The sequence below is a fragment of the Rhinoderma darwinii genome, chromosome 7 (genome assembly GCF_050947455.1).
Source record: "Rhinoderma darwinii isolate aRhiDar2 chromosome 7, aRhiDar2.hap1, whole genome shotgun sequence".
Taxonomy (NCBI): Eukaryota; Metazoa; Chordata; class Amphibia; order Anura; family Rhinodermatidae; genus Rhinoderma; species Rhinoderma darwinii.
In genome coordinates, this window is record NC_134693.1 from 15,603,757 (window position 1) to 15,623,508 (window position 19,752).

The window sequence follows — 19,752 nt, forward strand, 5'->3', positions numbered from 1 at the left end:
CAGCCAACCAATGATTGTTCACATACCATATGCTGTGACATTACGGTGTAGAGGTAATTTGCATAATGGGACACACGTAACTTTTAGGACCCTGTGGTGGTTATTTTTAGGGTGCCTATGCCTCCTTCTCCCAAAGTAAAGAAGAATACTTATGGCGGTAATCTTTGCAACTCCAGTTGCTCCTCCATTGGTGGATTGTAGCACATATCTGCCAATACATATCTACAGATGAGAAACTATCACTGGACATCATAGCAAATTTTGTATTGGGGGTCCCCTAGCCATGAGGCCAGAGCAGAAGTACACAAATACATATACATATGATCACACCTACAAGCACACCCACGCACAGTACAGAAAACCTTCTATGAGAACGAACCAAGGAGTGACGATACCCCCTTTCTCTTTATACAAGTCCCTAAAAGCGTGTGCTAAAGTATATATAGACACATAGGCTACAATGAAGTACAGAACATGCTTTATTTGGTTTTTTTGTGCTTATTTGCCTTCAATCCACCTTTTTTATCGTTTTGGGTGACATTTTGGGGGCTTCGGAATCATCAGTTTTCCATAGGGTTATGGTTTCAACATACAATTGTCATCCCGGAACCAATTAATATTGTATGTTGAGGGACCCCTGTATTAAAAAGTTAAATAAAAAAGTGTTAGATGATGCATTAGTTATATGGGGTATTAGACCTCCAGGCCCCTTCCAGGTTTGGACCCTATAAATACTCAAGTAAAGACTTACTGACTGGTTTGGGAGAACCCTTTGTGTGTCACAATGTTTTGCTACAAAACAAATTAGGCTCTGTTCACACTATTGTCATGATGGATTTGTTATAATCATTGGTTTACAATGGGTCGGCCAGGTTTCCTTCTGAAATAGCGCAGCATGGAGTTATTCTGACCATCAGAAAGTAGCATAGTCCCGTGCATAGAGCCTGTAGGGGGGTACACAGGATCCCTATACCTCCATACTACGAAGCCATTGACACTTTGTGTGGCGCCATACTTTGCCTCCATATTCTACTCTGGAATCTATAGTGAATCTGTATGAAATCGGAGGCACATGGAGGTACGGTAGGGTTTCATAGACTTCTATGGGTGCTGTATTACAGCTCCATACAACGCGAAGGTTATATGGAGCCCTAATACAGCCGTGTGCACGAGGCCTTATTATGAGCAGCGAGATTACAATGTTGCAATAAGAAACACAATATTTGCATTTTAACAGATTACAGCCTAAATTCCTACAATAATGCACATTTGTTTTGCAGACAAGGAAGATTAGGACGAATTACTTGCATTCATCCATTTCTTGGAGGCAGCTAAACTTCTCGTTCCTCTCCTTATCAATCTGCTCCACCACAGCACTTCAGCCCCATATATTATAAAAATCTCAGCAAACCGCATTGTGAAATCATATATCTCCGGCTTAAAGCAGCTGCAATAAATCTCACTACAACTAGAAGTTTGTGTTAGGACTCAAATTACAATTCAGTCCACATGTGGGGAGCAAAAATAATCTCAAAAATGCTGTACTTTACAGTTCCAGGCCGTGGGAGTGCGCTGGGTCCAATGATCAGGTCTCAGGAAGACGACGATCTGCAGCAATTTAGTAAATACGTTGCGTGATAGCGAATGGGATTTTTGCACAAAACTGCACAATGGAATAATTTAAGACATTCGAAGGGTTCTTCTGAAGACCACCGCTGATTTCAGGGATATAAGGACTATATGGGGCTCAAATTCCTTTGACACGGCTCAGAGATTTCTATTATTGGAGGATCTGACGCTACATACCAAGCAAAGGGCCATTGATTTTAATGTATTGTCTGTACAATGTTGTGTCACAATTAAAGTACCAAAAATCTCTGAGAAGGGCCAATGGGACTGAGGTGTTCTATATAAGCCTTTAATCCTAGAAACGATAGGTGATAAATACCTGATCAGTGGGGGTCTGACTGCTGGGACCCCCACTGATCCCGAGAATGGGTTTACCTAGCCATTCCTGTGCGCCCCATATAAATGGACCGGTACTGCGCATGCTCGGCCACCGCTCTATTCACTTTCTAAGAGGCTGCGATAGTGTCCAGGAACCCCATAGAAAATGAATGGAGCGGTGGCCAAGCATGCGCAGTACCGGTCCATTTATATGGGGAGAACAGCAATGACAAGGTAAGCCCGTTCTCGGGATCAGTGGCGGTCCCAGCGGTCAAACTCCCACTGATCAGATATTTTCCCCTATCCTGTGGATAGGTGATATATATTATGGGAAAACCCGTTATTATGAGCATACGAATACAATGGAGAAGATTTATTAATACCTTAACGGCTCATTCAGATGAGCGTAAAACTCGTCCGTGCGCTGTGTGTGGAAATCACTAACAGAACACGGACCGATTGATTTCAATGGGGCTGTTCACACATGCAGGAGTTTTCATGCAACTACGCGCCCATTGAAGGCAATGTGTGCGTAAAAACCACGGACCACACACGGACGCACATCCGTGTGCTGTATGTGATTTGCACTTCAATTCTATTGAAAAAAAAAAAAAAGAAGTGCTTTGCGAGTTGGTGAAAAACACATGGCACTCGCAAAGCACACTGATGCATAACGCAAAACACACGGACAGATTTACACGCGTTTTCTACACGCGTAAATCTGTCACACTCGTGTGAATGTTGCCTTAAGGATAAAACTAGACTAGACAGGCAGACACTGCGCCAAATTTATAACACTAGCGCACGCTGTATGATAAATCTGGCGCATCTTGCTAGACATGTTAGACACCTTTCTCTTCCTTGGTTGTCATACTTTACATTAATATTTTCCACAAAAAATGGCTCAAAAATAAAGAAATCTGGCGCATTTTAGAACTCCTCTTAGCCATGTCCCTTTTTCTGAACGCATTTAAAGGCCATGTTTTTTTTTTTTTTTTGTTTTGTTTTTTTAATAAACTGGTCAGTCAGTGTGTTTAGTGTAACCTTATAATTAGTTTTTATTAAAAAATATTTTAACATTTTTACATACAGCTGTTCTGTATTCTCTATCCAAAGCAGCTGTATGTAGCGCTAAATCCTGCTCCCGTCAGGTCCACGGGACTGACGGGTTCAGTGTCAGCAGGTCCAGCGTGTCTCTGACACACAGGATCAACCTGTAATCTATCACATCTAAATTTATAACTTAGATGTGATAGATTACAGGTGGATCCTACATTAGAGATACGCCGGACCTGCTGACACTGAACCTGTCGTATTCAGGTCATAGCAAAAGATACAGCTGCTCAGTATACAGGATACAAAGCAGCTGTAGCTCAAAAAGTAAAAATAAATTTTAATAAAAACTAATTATAAAGTTACACCAAACTCAATGACTGACCTGTATATTTTTAAAAAAATGCCCTTCAGAAGGGTGTAAAACTGTCTGAAAGGTGAAAAAAGTGCTTAAAACACATAATAAATATGTCTCATGGTGTGTACGCTAGTTTTTTTCATGCATTTTGAACCAAATTTCTGATGCATTTTGCTTAGTAAATCTCCCCCAATAAGTTCAACGTGGGTGAGAAAGCTAGATGTCCACATAATCCCCCTCACTTGCTTGATAACGTCTGTGTCTGTGGGGCGGGGGAGCCCTGTACAGGTTAAACTGCATATATGGAAGGGGATGATCAACCTGAGCAGGAGCCCTTCCTCTCTATGTGCCACATAAGCAGCAGCAAGGGTTGCTCCAATGGTACGTACTCTCTCGCCCATCACTGTCATGTTTACACCTCACATGGAGTGTGAAATATCATTGGTCTGAAGATACTGTGATTGCAAATATCTTGGTAAAACCAGCACAACAAGGTGGAGAGGAAAATTTAGATTGATAGCCTCAGGTTCTGAATAGTAAATCTCTGTAGATAAAATATGACAAATATAAATATTCACAAATATCAAATGTTAATGTGAATTCATTTTCAGGCCTCACAACTTGAATTCACAACACAAGTTCATTGTGCAAGTCATAGGAGAAGAATCCAGCCTTGCAGCATCAAATTGAGAAGCTGAGACTTGTCAGGGCAAGGAGGCTGCATTGTAATGAGATGGGAATAGTAGAGGAATATACCAAAGAGCTATTGAAAGAAAACAACAAAATAAGATAGATATATATTAGAGCGATAGATAGATAGATAGATAATGGATGGATAAATGGACTCAGATAGGTAGATAGATAGATATTAGATAGATAGATAGATAGATAGATAGATAGATAGATAGATAGATAGATAGATAGATAGATAGATAGATAGATAGATAGATAGATAGATAGATAGATATTAGATAGATAGATATAGATAGATAGATAGATAGATAGATAGATAGATAGATAGATAGATAGATAGATAGATAGATAGATAGATAGATAGATAGATAGATAGATAGATAGATAGATAGATAGATATGAGATAGATAGATAGATAGATAGATAGATAGATAGATAGATAGATAGATAGATAGATAGATAGATAGATAGATAGATAGAACTAAGTTAACATATGGCTGCATGGATTGGATGTTACATAAATCCCTCACACTTTTCCAACCTCCCTTATCTCTCGTCTGTATTTTGATTCCTCTGTTTTTTTCTCATCGCACTTTCCTCTTTCACTGGACTGTTTTTTAGCACCAAAATTCTTATCTCAGTCATTAACCCTTTATGTGACACACTAAACACACCAGAAATTTCATCTCCTCCTTCCCAAAGATCTATCTCATCCAATGAAAATTGCCTTAAAAGATCAATATTTACCTTCAAAATCACCTGAAAACACATAAGAATAAGTGAAGGCTACATGACCAATGTACAATGTAATCAGCTTAATTATACCAAACCCCACTCCTATGTCCCCAATGGCAAGCAGGACTTTAACTACATTCAGATTGCTTGTGGCAAGAAAAAGAGCAGATCAAAGTGACTGAAGGGATGACAAATACACAGATGTCAATGGGGATGAGAAGTGAAATTGCAATATGCAGGGGAAGAGGGGGGGGGGGGGTGGTGTTACAAAGTATCAATTGGTAATTATAAACCTTAATGAAGCAAAGTTTGCAGGGATGCAATGGCCAATGCAGAAGCCGTAGAGGACTGCAACAGATTCCCAGCACCATATGTGAACACCATTTATTAAGACAAGACATCAGCAAGGTTTAGCTCATAATCTCCATCTACTAATGACTCACAAAGTAGGGTAATGGCTGCGATTGCCGTGCAATTCATGACATGTAAAACTCAAAAAGCAAATATTTAGCATGCATTGTGTTCATGGACCACTTGCTATGGGCAGCCTTGATACATAGAGATACATATTTACAAATACAAAGATACAACTTACATTGTAACAAAATAGTCATAGAGGAGAATCATAACAAGATATCTTCTACATAACCTGAATGAATGCGGTGGTATTACTAGGTAAGCAAACATGGACACAGCCTATGATATGTATGATACCAGCTGGTGGGACTGTGCAAAGGAGTAATATCACTAGGATAGGGTACTGAATACAGACAATACATACAGTATACATACAGCATAGACTGGATACACACTAGTGCCTTCCCCTGTACCTGAGCCAATCACTATTACAATCCTATCAGCAATGATAAATCCAGTAATCTAATGATCATAGTATTACAGAATCCGGTCTCATTAAGGACTAACCTGCTCAGTATAAGAAGGCTTTAACACTATTAGCAACCAGCAACATCTTGTGTAGTGTTGTGTTGTGTTGTGTTGTGTTGTGTTTGCACACCAGGGGATACGGTTTGGTGCATTTATAGAGATTTCAATGATCAATGAAGGAAAGAATGTAAGTCAATGGGAGTTTCAAGTTACTTAGACATGCACTATGACTTGTGCATGGAGAAGTCGGGGGGGGGGGGGGGGGTCTATTCTGTATGTGGATGAAGTAAACAGAACAGACTGATGACATCTGGTAGAATAGGGACAGTCTATGGCTGATGGCTGAGTATAGTCTGAAAATGCACAAGCAGCTTTATAACTATATGGTGAAGGATGCAAACTAACACAATGTTATGTTCTTCCACCAATGCTTTCTATGGTATGACTGTGATCATACAACATGGGGATAGGGTGAGATGTGATTAACCCTTGCTGGCAACAGTTGCACACAACACCATTGCTCCTAAGGGCAGCAGACTTGCCCCTTGCAGAGCTGAAGAATGCCCCCCCCCCCCCCCATGAGTGTTAGTTACACAACTTCCAGTCTCTATCTCTTCCATACAGCTCCCCCTACCTCCTTGCAAAGACATCTCCAAAAACAAACCTGAGGTATCCACTGTAGCGCAACACAATCAAGAATTAGCACAGAATAAAAGAAAAAAGTAGTATCACATTGACTGTATGAAGAAGCAGATCCTGAGCAGAAGAAGAACACAACCCCCATTCTCCATAAGGTCGACACAGTGCAAAGTAACAGTGCAAAATAAGGATGCAAATTCCAAAGAAGTAACAAGAACATAAGACAAGACAGCACAGAGTGGCATGCCAGGCGTGGGCACAGGGGCTCCTACCTAAGCATGGCTGTCTCTCCTTGCTTGACGACCAGGTTGTCCACTGCTGGCCAGGAGTATTCCATGCTCTGTCCAGCGGGCAAGCAGGAGGGCAGCAGACAGCACACACTGAGGATGACAGCGGCCAGCCACTGGTTTGAGCAGCAAGCAGCAGCACCCTGCACCAACATCATCATGTCCATCACTGCTGGGGCTGCCCCTGTCAGCCTGGGATCCCTGGCAGAGCGCAGGAGGAGGAGGAGGAGGAAGAAGAAGAAGAGTGCAGGGAAGCGCTGCTGCTGGAGAATGAGCAAGACAAGGCAGCTGCAGCAGCAGCACACGTCCCCCAGGCTCTCAGCCGGTTGCCATGCGGCCGTTTCCCTAGCAACCACAGCCGGGGAGTAGTGCTGGTGCTGGTGCTGCTGCTACTGCTGATGATGCTGGAGCAGTGAGACACAGTGCAACACCCAGCAGCACCCTCACAGACACCCCCGCCTGTCACACTGGCTCAGCCCAAGCGGCATAGCAAGGCAAGGGTTAACTGAAGGATGTGCCCAGGACAGAGAACTTTTTTTTTTAGTCAGACCCAGGGAAAGGGTTAACAAAGGGAATTTATTTTACTCAGACTGCCTGCCATAGGCGGTGAAATGCGTCGTATCCGTCTGTGGCGATAAAACGTGCGTTATTTATCAACATCAGATCCGTAATTAAGAATGGATAGTCAAAAATTGATCAACCGGTGAGAAGAAAAAAAATATTGATTACTAAATCGGTCGGATACTTTTTTTTTTTTCCCGGTCGCTAGCTGTGGATGATGAAGCAGAGAGATCCAGCTGTACCCCCCTCTCATATATAAGGACCCCACTCCTGAGAGATACGCTCAGCCACTTCTGCACAGTAAGGGTTAACTGAGAGATATATTCAGGAAAGGGTTAACTCAAAACTCAAATATATATTTTTTAAATTATTCATCTCCTTCACCCTGTGTGCCACAGACTAAATCGGGCGTATGAATAATTATTAATCGGTCGGCGCAATCATTCACCTATAAGCTGAGCAAGGGATTCCTCTAGACTTGGGGGTAGCTAAGGTGGGGGTGTCTGGCGGGTATGTGCCCTGGGTGCTGGTGTCTGGGGAGTGCCCATAAGTCACTCTGCCTATTCCTGAGATAGTTGCGGGTCCCACAGAACTTGTACCCACATCTATCAGACATTTATGTTTAAGGGGGGGCGGTGTGTATCGCAAAACTATGAAAAATCATCACATCAAGAGGAGGATTTATATGTGGACTTGACCCTTTATAACACAACGGTCGCGTTCTATTGTAATGGTCCGATAATGAAAAACGCCGATGGGATCGGGGGTCACTGTGCGGCGATGAGATCGGGGGTCACTGTGCGGCGATGGTCTGCTGGACACACAGGACGATGTCGTCTCAACCCCTCTTCCTCACCCATTGGCTCTTTTTCTATATATCCTCGTAATCTATTCCCTCTCTCTCCCTCTCTCTCCTGTTCTCTCTCTCTCTCTCTCTCTCTCTCCCTCTCTCTCTCTCTCTCTCTCTTTTTCTCTCTCTCTTGTTCTCTCTCCCTCTCTCTCTTGTTCTCTCTCTCTCGTGTTCTTCTTCACTGTTTCTCTCACCTCCCCCTTCTCTCTCTCTCTCTCTCCCTCTCTCTCTCTTGTTCCCTCTCTCTCTCCCCCTCTCTCCCCTCTCTCTCTCCTGTTCTCTCTCTCTCTCTCTTGTTCTCTCTCTCTTGTTCCCTCTCTCTCCCCCCTCTCCCTCTCTCTCTTGTTCTCTCTCTCTCTTGTTCTCTCTCTCTCTTATTCTCTCTCTCTCCCTCTCCCTCCCCCTCTCTCTCTCCCCCTCTCTCTCTTTTTCTCTCTCTCTTGTTCTCTCTCTCCCTCTCTCTCTTGTTCTCTCTCTCTCTCGTGTTCTTCTTCACTGTTTCTCTCACCTCCCCTTTCTCTCTCTCTCTCTCTCCCTCTCTCTTGTTCTCTCTCTCTCTCTCTCTCTCTTGTTCTCTCTCTCTCCCTCTCCCTCTCTCTCTCTTGTTCCCTCTCTCTCTCCCCCTCTCTCCCCCTGTCTTTCTCTCTCTCTCTCTCTCCTGTTCTCTCTCTCTCTCTCTCTTGTTCTCTCTCTCTCTTGTTCCCTCTCTCTCTCTCCCCTCTCCCTCTCTCTCTTGTTCTCTCTCTCTCTTGTTCTCTCTCTCTCTTGTTCTCTCTCTCCCTCTCCCTCCCTCTCTCTCTCTCTCTCTCCCTTTCCCTCCCTCCCTCTCTCTCTCTCTCTCTCTCTCCCTCTCCCTCACCCTCTCTCCCTCTCTCTCTCTTGTTCTTCACGGCTTCTCTCACCTCCCCCTTCTGTTTCTCTCTCTCTGTCAGTCTCTGACACTTTCACACACTACTCGCTTCCGTCTCTGTCACTTTGTTTCAATAAATGCTCCTGTCAATCACATGGTGCCTGCAAGTGACACTGTGTCCCCAGCTGACATTCGTAATGTTCCTATTTCGTTACATCCCCCCCATCCCTATGAAGTAGATACAGAGTATCAGCAATCCTTCATAAACAACATTACATGTATCAATAAGTCCTCGCAAATGGATACTTATCCTGTACTGATCCTGAGTTACATCCTGTATTATACTCCAGAGCTGCACTCACTATTCTGCTGGTGGAGTCACTGTGTACATACATTACTTATCCTGTACTGATCCTGAGTTACATCCTGTATTATACTCCAGAGCTGCACTCACTATTCTGCTGGTGGAGTCACTGTGTACATACATTACATGACTTATCCTGTACTTATTCTGAGTTACATCTTGTATTATACTCCAGAGCTGCACTCACTATTCTGCTGGTGGAGTCAGTGTGTACATACATTACATTACTTACCCTGTACTGATCCTGAGTTACATCCTGTATTATACTCCGGAGCTGCACTCACTATTCTGCTGGTGGATTCACTGTGTACATACATTACATTACTTACCCTGTACTGATCCTGAGTTACATCCTGTATTATACTCCAGAGCTACACTCACTATTCTGCTGGTCGAGGATACGTAATGTTATGTATGTACACAGTGATTCCACCAGCAGAATAGTGAGTGCAGCTCTGGAGTATAATACAGGATGTAACTAAGGATCTGTACAGGATAAGTAATGTAATGTATGTACTAGGAATGTCACGATACCAGAATTTGGACGTCGATACCGATACTTCGTTTAGTATTGCGATTTCGATACCAATTCGATACTTTGCCAACAGTAATAAAAAAATAAGTTCTTCCATTTTCTGATGTGAGGCGCGTGGTGTGATGATGAATTTAACCTCCATGTGCCTCACATTAATAGTAATTAACCCCATCATGTTTCTCAGTCATAATGTGTTAGTATGTAAGGTACATAATGGGGTTAATTACTATTAATGTGAGGCACATGGAGGTTAAATTCATCATCACACCTCGTGCCCCACAATAAGTGATAGAAAGCAGTTTTTATTTTATTTTTTTACAGCACATACATCATAAATGATGCAAAAAAAATGTTGTGTAGGTTATTACGGCTGCGCCAATACTGAATATGTATATTTTATGTATTGAGGCTTATTTTAATGTTTATTGTGAAAAAGGTGAATGTGTATTTTTTTTTATTTAACATTACTTTATGTTTTTACTTTATTTTTTAAACTTTAATGTCTGGCATATATCTATATTACAGTACATTAGCCTGTGTACTGATAGTACATAGGAAAGTTGTTAGGACATACCTAAGTATGCCCTAACAACAGGAAATAAGGTAGGACAGCCCTGGGGTCCTTCAATGGACTCTGGGCTGTCTGCCCATATATGGTATGTCCCTCAATCGCGTCACAGGAATTCCCTGTGATGCGATCCAAGGGGCATACCCCCATCTCATTTCCTCTTGAATGCTGCAGTCAGCTTTGATCGCAGCATTCAGCGGAATAGCGGCGGAGATAAGAGGTTTCTCTCATCTCTGCCGTTATAGAGCGGGGCTGCAGCTGTGTAATACAGCCATTGCCCCGCTCCTGACATTAAGTGCGCACGCGGTCAGCATGAGGTAATGCGGCCGGCGCTGCACTAAAGAGCGGCGGCGCAGGCACTAAATACAGAACATGGGTTTGTTTTGCAGTGTGCCCGCCATGTTCTGTCTTCAGTGCCGTCGCTCACTAGTGCAGCGCTGGCCGCATTACATTATCCTGACGGCGCACACTTGTTATCAGGACTCAGGAGCGGGGCAATGGCTGTATTACACAACTGCAGCCCCGCTCTCATACATACCTGTGTTACAATACTGAGCCGTGCGACCGCACAGCTAAGTATCGAAATCCATGAAATAACGGTATTGAACCGTTTGGGAATGCAAAGTATCGAAACAGTATCGAAGTTTCGATGCATAGTGCATCCCTAGTATGTACACAGTGACTCCACCAGCAGAATAGTGAGTACAGCTCTGGAGTATAATAGAGGATGTAACTCAGGGTCAGTACAGGATAAGTAATGTAATTTATGTACACAGTGACTCCACCAGCAGAATAGTGAGTGCAGCTCTGGAGTATAATATGGGATATAACTCAGGATCAGTACAGGATAAGTAATGTAATGTATGTACACAGTGACTACACCAGCAGAATAGTGATTGCAGCTCTGGAGTATAATACAGGATGTAACTCAGGGTCAGTACAGGATAAGTAATGTAATTTATGTACACAGTGACTCCAATAGCAAAATAGTGAGTGCAGCTCTGGAGTATAATACAGGCTGTAACTCAGGATCAGTACAGGATAAGTAATGTAATGTATGTTCACGGTGACTCCACCAGCAGAATAGTGAGTGCAGCTCTGGAATATAATACAGGATAAGTACTGTAATGTATGTACACGGTGACTCCACCAGCAGAATAGTGAGTGCAGCTCCGGAGTATAATACAGGCTGTAAATCAGGATAAGAAATGTCATGTATTTACAAGTTGACTCAACTTTGAATATATATGAATTATCTACATTTTTGCTCTGAGAATCTGCAAGGCCGTTGAAAGATCATTTGAATCATTGCCTGCACGACGGGTGGCTGGGAACATCGCAGTGCAGGAAAAATATTGATATTTGGGGGTCACAGAGGTCGGACTCCCATCAATCAAACATAGAAGGGGGTGATGTATGTACTTTAGTATAATTTTCTTACGTATGTTGATGTATTTAATATTGATATGTGCATTTTATAAGTGACAATTTTTTTTAAAGGGATTCTCTGAAATTAGAAAATGGATCTACTGTTTTCAAGAAACAGCTCCACACTTGTCTATAGGCTTTGTCCGGTATTGCAAGTCAGCCCTATTCACTTCATTCAGGTTGAGCTGCAATACCAAACAAAGCCTATGGAAAAGAGTGGTGCTATTTTCTGATTCAGGAAAAAAGCTTTTATGGGTCGATCCATGATTTCCACTATAGTAAAGTTCAGTCCCCCAACACTGGTTTCATGGGCCCCAACTGCAGTGGATGAGGATTAAGTGGCAGCTCTATACACAGTCCAAGAAGAGCTCTGGACATTTCTTGTGAGTCTGCATGGATGAGATGCATGTAAACAAATAATGCCCCTCCCCCACCCTCTCACAGCCTCTGTCCTTCCGATCACCTGTCAAGAACTGGACTTTATAAAAACTATATTAGGAAAGAAGAGCAGGAGGATGTTTGTTACAGTGTACCAGAGTTGTATGTTGAAATGACCCATGTACTCGTATCTGCCGGACATAATCAGGATGGCTTTTTAGCCTCTGCATGTATACAAGAATATTTCCCTTCACTGACAACAATCAGAGATCTTGAATAGATGAAAAAATGAAACACAAAGTATATCTGAAAGCTGAAGGTCTTTTCATTATACAATAATAAAACTTTTTTTTCATAAAGGGCTGGACTTGGTTTTAAAGACTGGTCCTAGATGACCAAAAACTGGCAAAGCCAGTAGGATGCATCAATATAGGAGGCCGCTTAAATGAGGAGGGGTATTTATAATAATCAGTAATTATTCATAGAACTGATTTTAATCGCTAATTCTATAGCAGACAGTGTGAAAGAAAATTAATAAAAGTGGCAATAATGAATAATTGCCCTCCGTTGCCCCCTATGGCGACCCCACTATACACAGTATATGCTGTAATATAAAGGGGTTTGTCTTGTTGCAGATACTCTTCGGCTCTGCTGCATTGTGACTTCCTGGGAGAGAAGTCTCCGTCACCCCATCACACGGGTTTCTCTCATTACTCCGCAGACACCACAGCTGTCACATTCCCATTCACCTGTCACATCCTTCTTCATTTACTAGTTCATTCCCTCTCTCTTTTCCTTTACACCAAGTGCTGCCTTTCTAATTCTGTCACCTTTTGCTTGTCACAATCCATAACCCGGATTCCGGCTTCTGCGTCCGCCATTATCGCTCTGTTTCACGTGCTGTTTCCTTTAACAATCAGCCTCTTCTGCATTGGGTCTAATTCACTTATTCTCCAATTTACAAGAGATTTTCTCCATTTTCTTTTGCATATTTTTCAAAATCTGCCGATGCATCAAACCTTATGGGAACACAATTGACATTTTTATATACAAAAATCTGTTTTGCCACCATAAATAGCGGCAAATTCTCTACCGGGGCAAATCATGACTTTTAAATGATTTGATTACTTTTTAAAGGGGTGTCTCACAAGGACAGTCCCTTTACATATGCCCTATTAGGGCATATAGACATCACAGGAGGAAATCCCCCATTTAGGACACCCCCCCTCTACTAGCCAGAGCGGAGAGTCACTTACAAAGAGCAGCCTTCATACTGGCGGACCTGGACCATCTCTGGTTGGACACTCATCCTAATGACCACCATGTAATACTACATTTCCCCAGTAGTGGCCGCTGCAGGAAAGCAGTGTAGTCAATATCAGATGATCTTTAGGGATTTCAGAAGCCATACTCAAGGTGATCACCGGGATGGCATCAATTTCAAAAGTGGTTGGGGTCATGGGGACACAACCCCTCTAGAATCGAACAGGGAAATATCAGTATCATTAAAATTATTCTTTAAAGGTTTATTCAGTCTTATACTTTCTAATATACTTTGTGTTTTAATTCCTCACCATTTAAAAGGTATCTGCTTGCTGTCAGTGAATGGAATACCAATTATTTACATCCAATCCCCTAGGAGCTAGGATGCAGCCTGACAGCACTTGACTAAACTGGTACATTGTAGCAAACTGTACGAAAATGGAGATTTATGGTGCTGATGTGTTTAGCTTACAGAGCGTTGCCTAGACTGACACATTGTAACGAACTGCAGCTGCGAGAAGTATTCTTAATGTATGTTATTTAATAATAAAAGTTGTAACTTCACCCAAGCATAAGTTTTTCTCTATGGGTTAAATTTTAATAACGCAGTAATACAGGTGCAGGGGGGCGTATCCCTATATCACTAGGTAGAATTGGCATCCAGGAGTCGGGAAAAGCCTCATATGTGGACAGCTGTAATTGCAGCCATACTGCTTGTCACACAGCTTTCCTAGGATCACCACACAATTCCGTAGATAGGGGGTGCTGCGCTGGACACATCGTCTTTTTGCCATTTAGCTTTACAATACTAGACAGTAGGAATCAAGGTATTTACAGTGCCATCTGTTGGTAACAATAGGTATTGTGCTGTTCTGTTTTCCATGTTTCTTAGAGCTGAGCGAATCAAATCGCCCGGTTTGCACATTTTCCGATCCTCCACCCCATAAGATACTATTGTGAGATTGATTTGCTAATTACTAATTTTCTGAAAGCGAATCTCAAGAATGTGAAATCTATATGGGATAATAATATACCTTATATTCCCAGTGTTGATAATTATATTTTTTTACGATTATAATGTCTTATACTTGTTTTAATCCACAAAACTAATTGCCATTCATTGGAATCAATAATTTTAGCATCATAGATTTAACAAATTAACATTGAAACTTAAACATTGATAGTCTATTCTCAGGATAGTGGGGGTCCAACCTCCGGCACCCCTGCCCATCAGCACAATTGTTTACCCTGATATTATGGCGCCTTCTTTATGATAATTGGCGATGGTCCCCCATCCATCAAACATTGATTGCGTATCTTAAGGATGTGTCACACGTTTTATAATCCCACAGATCCCCTTTAAAATGAACCTGTCATGTTGCTCTATCTTTGGCATATAAGGCTACGTTCACACACTAAAGTAAAAGCGGCTGTAAAATACGGAGCTGTTTTCAAGGGAAAACAGCCTCTGATTTTCAGCCATTTTTAAAGCACCAAGTGTTTTTTGATGAGTTTTTTGGAGCCGTTTTTGAAGCTGTTTTTCTATTGACACAATGAAAAACGACTCCAAAAACGTCTCAAGAAGTGACATGCACTTCTTTTTACGGGGTTGTCTGAGCGAAACACCGTTTTTCCCATTGAAATCAATGGGCAGATGTTTATAGGCATTCAGCTTCCGTTTACGCCTGAAAAAACAGCGTGAGAACATACCCTCACGCAGAAGGTGCTGAACAGATTGATATAATTTTATGTGGGAAAAGATTCAGTATGACTTGTAAGGCTTTGTTCACATCTGTGTTAGGATTCCGTTCATGGATTCCGTCGGGCCTTTCCGTCAGGGGAACCCATGAACGGAATCCAAACTGAAACAAATGGGTTTCCATTTTTCTCCGTTGTGTAAGGGTTCCATCGTTTTGACGGAATGAAAAGCGCAGTCAACTACAGTATACAGTATTGGTTCCGTCAAAACGACGGAACCCTTACACAATGGAGACAAACGGAAACCATTTTCACCGGATCCGTCACCATTGAAATCAATGGTGATGCAAACGGAAACCTATGGTTTCCGTTTGTTTCAGTTTGGATACCGTTCATGGGTTCCCAACGCAGATGTGAACAAAGCCTAATTTATAGATAAAAATCCCTGCTCACTGTAGATTTATGAGTCCGGTGGGCGGTGCTACTCAGTGTTGACACTCAAACAGAGAGTTCTATAAATCCATATGCAGTTAGCTCCCCCTAGTGGTGGCTGCACGCAGCCAGAATTATATAATTTATCAAGTCCGAAAACATATATAGTCAGAGGTGTAATTTAAGGCTCCTGGGCTCTAATGCAAAATCTGTAACTGGGCCCCGCAACTATCCGGTACCATTTATAACACTGACGTCTTCTTATGTGGCAGAGGGCATCTGCACCCACTGTAGCTAAACTCCTTGGTACAGTATTAAATTCATCAACACAGAATTTTGGACCTACTGTATAATAGCAATGGTGGACATAAACTTTAGTTAAGGTGTAGTACATATAGGGAAGCACTCAGTGGGAAGCAAGGCCCATTCCGAGTCCAGCTTTAGGACCCTATGTACTTTTTACCTTATTTTGCTGTTTGTTTATATTCCTTCTGTTATAACCCTATAGACTCCAAATTGTGCCTTCAAGGCTATAAAATAATTATCCCATTTCTAATGTATAGAATAAATATTGCAGCCTGAAATGTAGTACAATTTTTTTAATTCCAGGTAAATATTTTTTTCCGTTAAAGTTGTGCATAGCCTACATTAAAATCTGTGCTGTTGGATTGGTGTCTTTCCGCTCGCCCTCACTCCGTGTCACCCTCTTGCCCCTCTCTACCTCCTTTGTGGCCCGCTGTCCCTCTATTCATCCCGCTGATGACACGTTCAGTCTCCGCTGCGTTGCTGTCATGCTTTGCTTTCTATACCTGTCATACAATCCATTATCCTGTTATTCTTTTCCATACTCTTCCTATTATCATCTCTTTGCTTGTCAAACTCTCTCTGCCACGTCTTCCACTCACAAATTCACCTGGAGATTAGCGATAAGAAATTAATTTAACTGACTCTTCTTACCAGGCAGACTCCCAAATGTAACATTTATTCTAAATATATAACAAACAGGGAATGGAACATAGTTATAGTGTTTCAGAAAAAAATATTTTGAAAGAATTTTACAGATTTATATAAAACTTAAATAATTTAGTATTCATATATGTAACTTTATAGTAGCTATACTCTTGTATATAGGGGGCAGTATTATAGTAGTTATATTCTTGTATATAAGGGGCAGTAGTATAGTAGTTATATTCTTGTATATAGGAGCAGTATTATAGTAGTTATATTCTTGTATATAGGAGCAGTATTATAGTAGTTATATTCTTGTACGTAGGGGCAGTATTATAGTAGTTATATTCTTGTATATAGGGGGCAGTATTATAGTAGTTATATTCTTGTATATAGGGGCAGCATTATAGTAGTTATATTCTTGTATATAGGGGGCAGTATTATAGTAGTTATATTCTTGTATATAGCAGCAGTATTATAGTAGTTATATTCTTGTATATAGGAGCAGTATTATAGTAGTTATATTCTTGTATATAGGGGGCAGTATTATAGTAGTTATATTCTTGTATATAGGAGGCAGTATAAGGGCATGACCACACATGGCGGAATTCCTCCGCAACTGTCCGCATCAATGCCGCACCTAATCCGGGTTGCGGATTACGGCTGCGGATCTGCACAAAATGTGCAGAAAATTGATGCGGACTAGCTGCTGCGGACTGCGGGAAAAGTGCTTCCCTTCTCCCTATCAGTGCAGGATAGAGAGAAGGGACAGCACTTTCCCTAGTGAAAGTAAAAGAAATTCATACTTACCGCCCGTTGTCTTGATGACGCGTCCCTCCTTCGGCATCCAGCCCGACCTCCCTGGATGACGCGCCAGTCCATGTGACCGCTGCAGCCTGTGCTTGGCCTGTGATTGGCTGCAGCCGTCACTTACACTGAAACGTCATCCTGGGAGGCCGGACTGGAGACAGAAACAGGGAGTTCTCGGTAAGTATGAACTTATATGTTTTTTTACAGATACATGTATATTGAGATCGGTAGTCACTGTCCCGGGTGCAGAAACAGTTACTGCCGATCGCTTAACTCTTTCAGCACCCTGGACAGTGACTATTTACTGACGTCTCCTAGCAACGCTCCCGTCATTACGGGAGCCCCATTGACTTCCTCAGTCTGGCTGTAGACCTAGAAATACATAGGTCCAGCCAGAATGAAGAAATGTCATGTTAAAAAACCAATACGCTCCGCACCACACATAACATGTGCATGACAGCTGCGGACTTCATTGCGGAACTTAGAATCTCCATTGAAGTCAATGGAGAAATTCCGCCATGAGTCCGCAACCAGTCCGCCACTGCTCCGCAACATCCCTTGCATGCTGCGGACACCAAATTCCGCTCCGCAGCCTATGCTCCGCAGCGGAATTGTACGCATCGTGTAAACGAACACTGCTAAATTAAAGTGAAAGTCAATGGAGAAACGGCTCCGCTGCGGATTAACGCTGCGGAGTGTCCGCAGCGGAATTTAAGTGAAAATCCGCCATGTGTGAACCCGCCCTAATAGTAGTTATATTCTTGTATATAGGGGGCAGTATTATAGTAGTTATATTCTTGTATATAGGGGCAGCATTATAGTAGTTATATTCCTGTACATAGGGGGCAGTATTATAGTAGTTATAGTCTTGTATATAGGGACAGTATTATAGTAGTTATATTCTTGTACATAGGGGGCAGTATTATAGTAGTTATATTCTTGTATATAGGAGGCAGTATTATAGTAGTTATATTCTTGTATATAGTAGCAGTATTATAGTAGTTATATTCTTGTATATAGGGGGCAGTATTATAGTAGTTATATTCTTGTATATAGGAGCAGTATTATAGTAGTTATATTCTTGTATATAGGAGGCAGTATTATAGTAGTTATATTCTTGTATATAGGGGCAGTATTATAGTAGTTATATTCTTGTATATAGGGAGCAGTATTATAGTAGTTATATTCTTGTATATAGGAGCAGTATTATAGTAGTTATATTCTTGTATATAGGAGCAGTATTATAGTAGTTATATTCTTGTATATAGGGGGCAGTATTATAGTAGTTATATTCTTGTATATAGGGGGCAGTATTATAGTAGTTATATTCATGTATATAGGAGCAGTATTATAGTAGTTATATTCTTGTATATAGGGGCAGTAATATAGTAGTTATATTCTTGTATATAGGGGCAGTATTATAGTAGTTATATTCTTGTATATAGGGGCAGCATTATAGTAGTTATATTCCTGTACATAGGGGGCAGTATTATAGTAGTTATAGTCTTTTATATAGGGACAGTATTATAGTAGTTATATTCTTGTATATAGGGGCAGCATTATAGTAGTTATATTCCTGTACATAGGGGGCAGTATTATAGTAGTTATAGTCTTGTATATAGGGACAGTATTATAGTAGTTATATTCTTGTATATAGGGGGCAGTATTATAGTAGTTATATTCTTGTATATAGGAGGCAGTATTATAGTAGTTATATTCTTGTATATAGTAGCAGTATTATAGTAGTTATATTCTTGTATATAGGGGGCAGTATTATAGTAGTTATATTCTTGTATATAGGAGCAGTATTATAGTAGTTATATTCTTGTATATAGGAGGCAGTATTATAGTAGTTATATTCTTGTATATAGGGGCAGTATTATAGTAGTTATATTCTTGTATATAGGGAGCAGTATTATAGTAGTTATATTCTTGTATATAGGAGCAGTATTATAGTAGTTATATTCTTGTATATAGGGGGCAGTATTATAGTAGTTATATTCTTGTATATAGGGGCAGTATTATAGTAGTTATATTCTTGTATATAGGGGCAGTAATATAGTAGTTATATTCTTGTATATAGGGGCAGTATTATAGTAGTTATATTCTTGTATATAGGGGCAGCATTATAGTAGTTATATTCCTGTACATAGGGGGCAGTATTATAGTAGTTATAGTCTTGTATATAGGGACAGTATTATAGTAGTTATATTCTTGTATATAGGGGGCAGTATTATAGTAGTTATATTCTTGTATATAGGGGGCAGTATAAGGGCATGCCCCCACCGCAGCTGTCCGCATCAATGCCGCACAGAATCTGCGTTGCAGATTCTGCGGCGGATCTGCCCAAAATGTGCAGTAAATTGATGCGGACTAGCTGCTGCGGACTGCGGGAAAAGTGCTTCCCTTCTCTCTATCAGTGCAGGATAGAGAGAAGGGACAGCACTTTCCCTAGTGAAAGTAAACGAAT

At 41.3% G+C, this 19,752-nt stretch overlaps 1 protein-coding gene across 1 annotated transcript in view; it reads right to left on the bottom strand.

The window, feature by feature from the left end:
- Positions 1-7,028, bottom strand: part of NEGR1 (neuronal growth regulator 1) — a 404,305-nt gene extending 397,277 nt beyond the window's left edge. Inside the window, exon 1 of the mRNA XM_075832083.1 lies at positions 6,583-7,028. Coding sequence (XP_075688198.1) covers positions 6,583-6,764 — 182 coding nt within the window. The 5' untranslated portion in view covers positions 6,765-7,028. The remainder of the gene's footprint in view (positions 1-6,582) is intronic.
- Between the last annotated feature and the right edge of the window lie 12,724 nt (positions 7,029-19,752).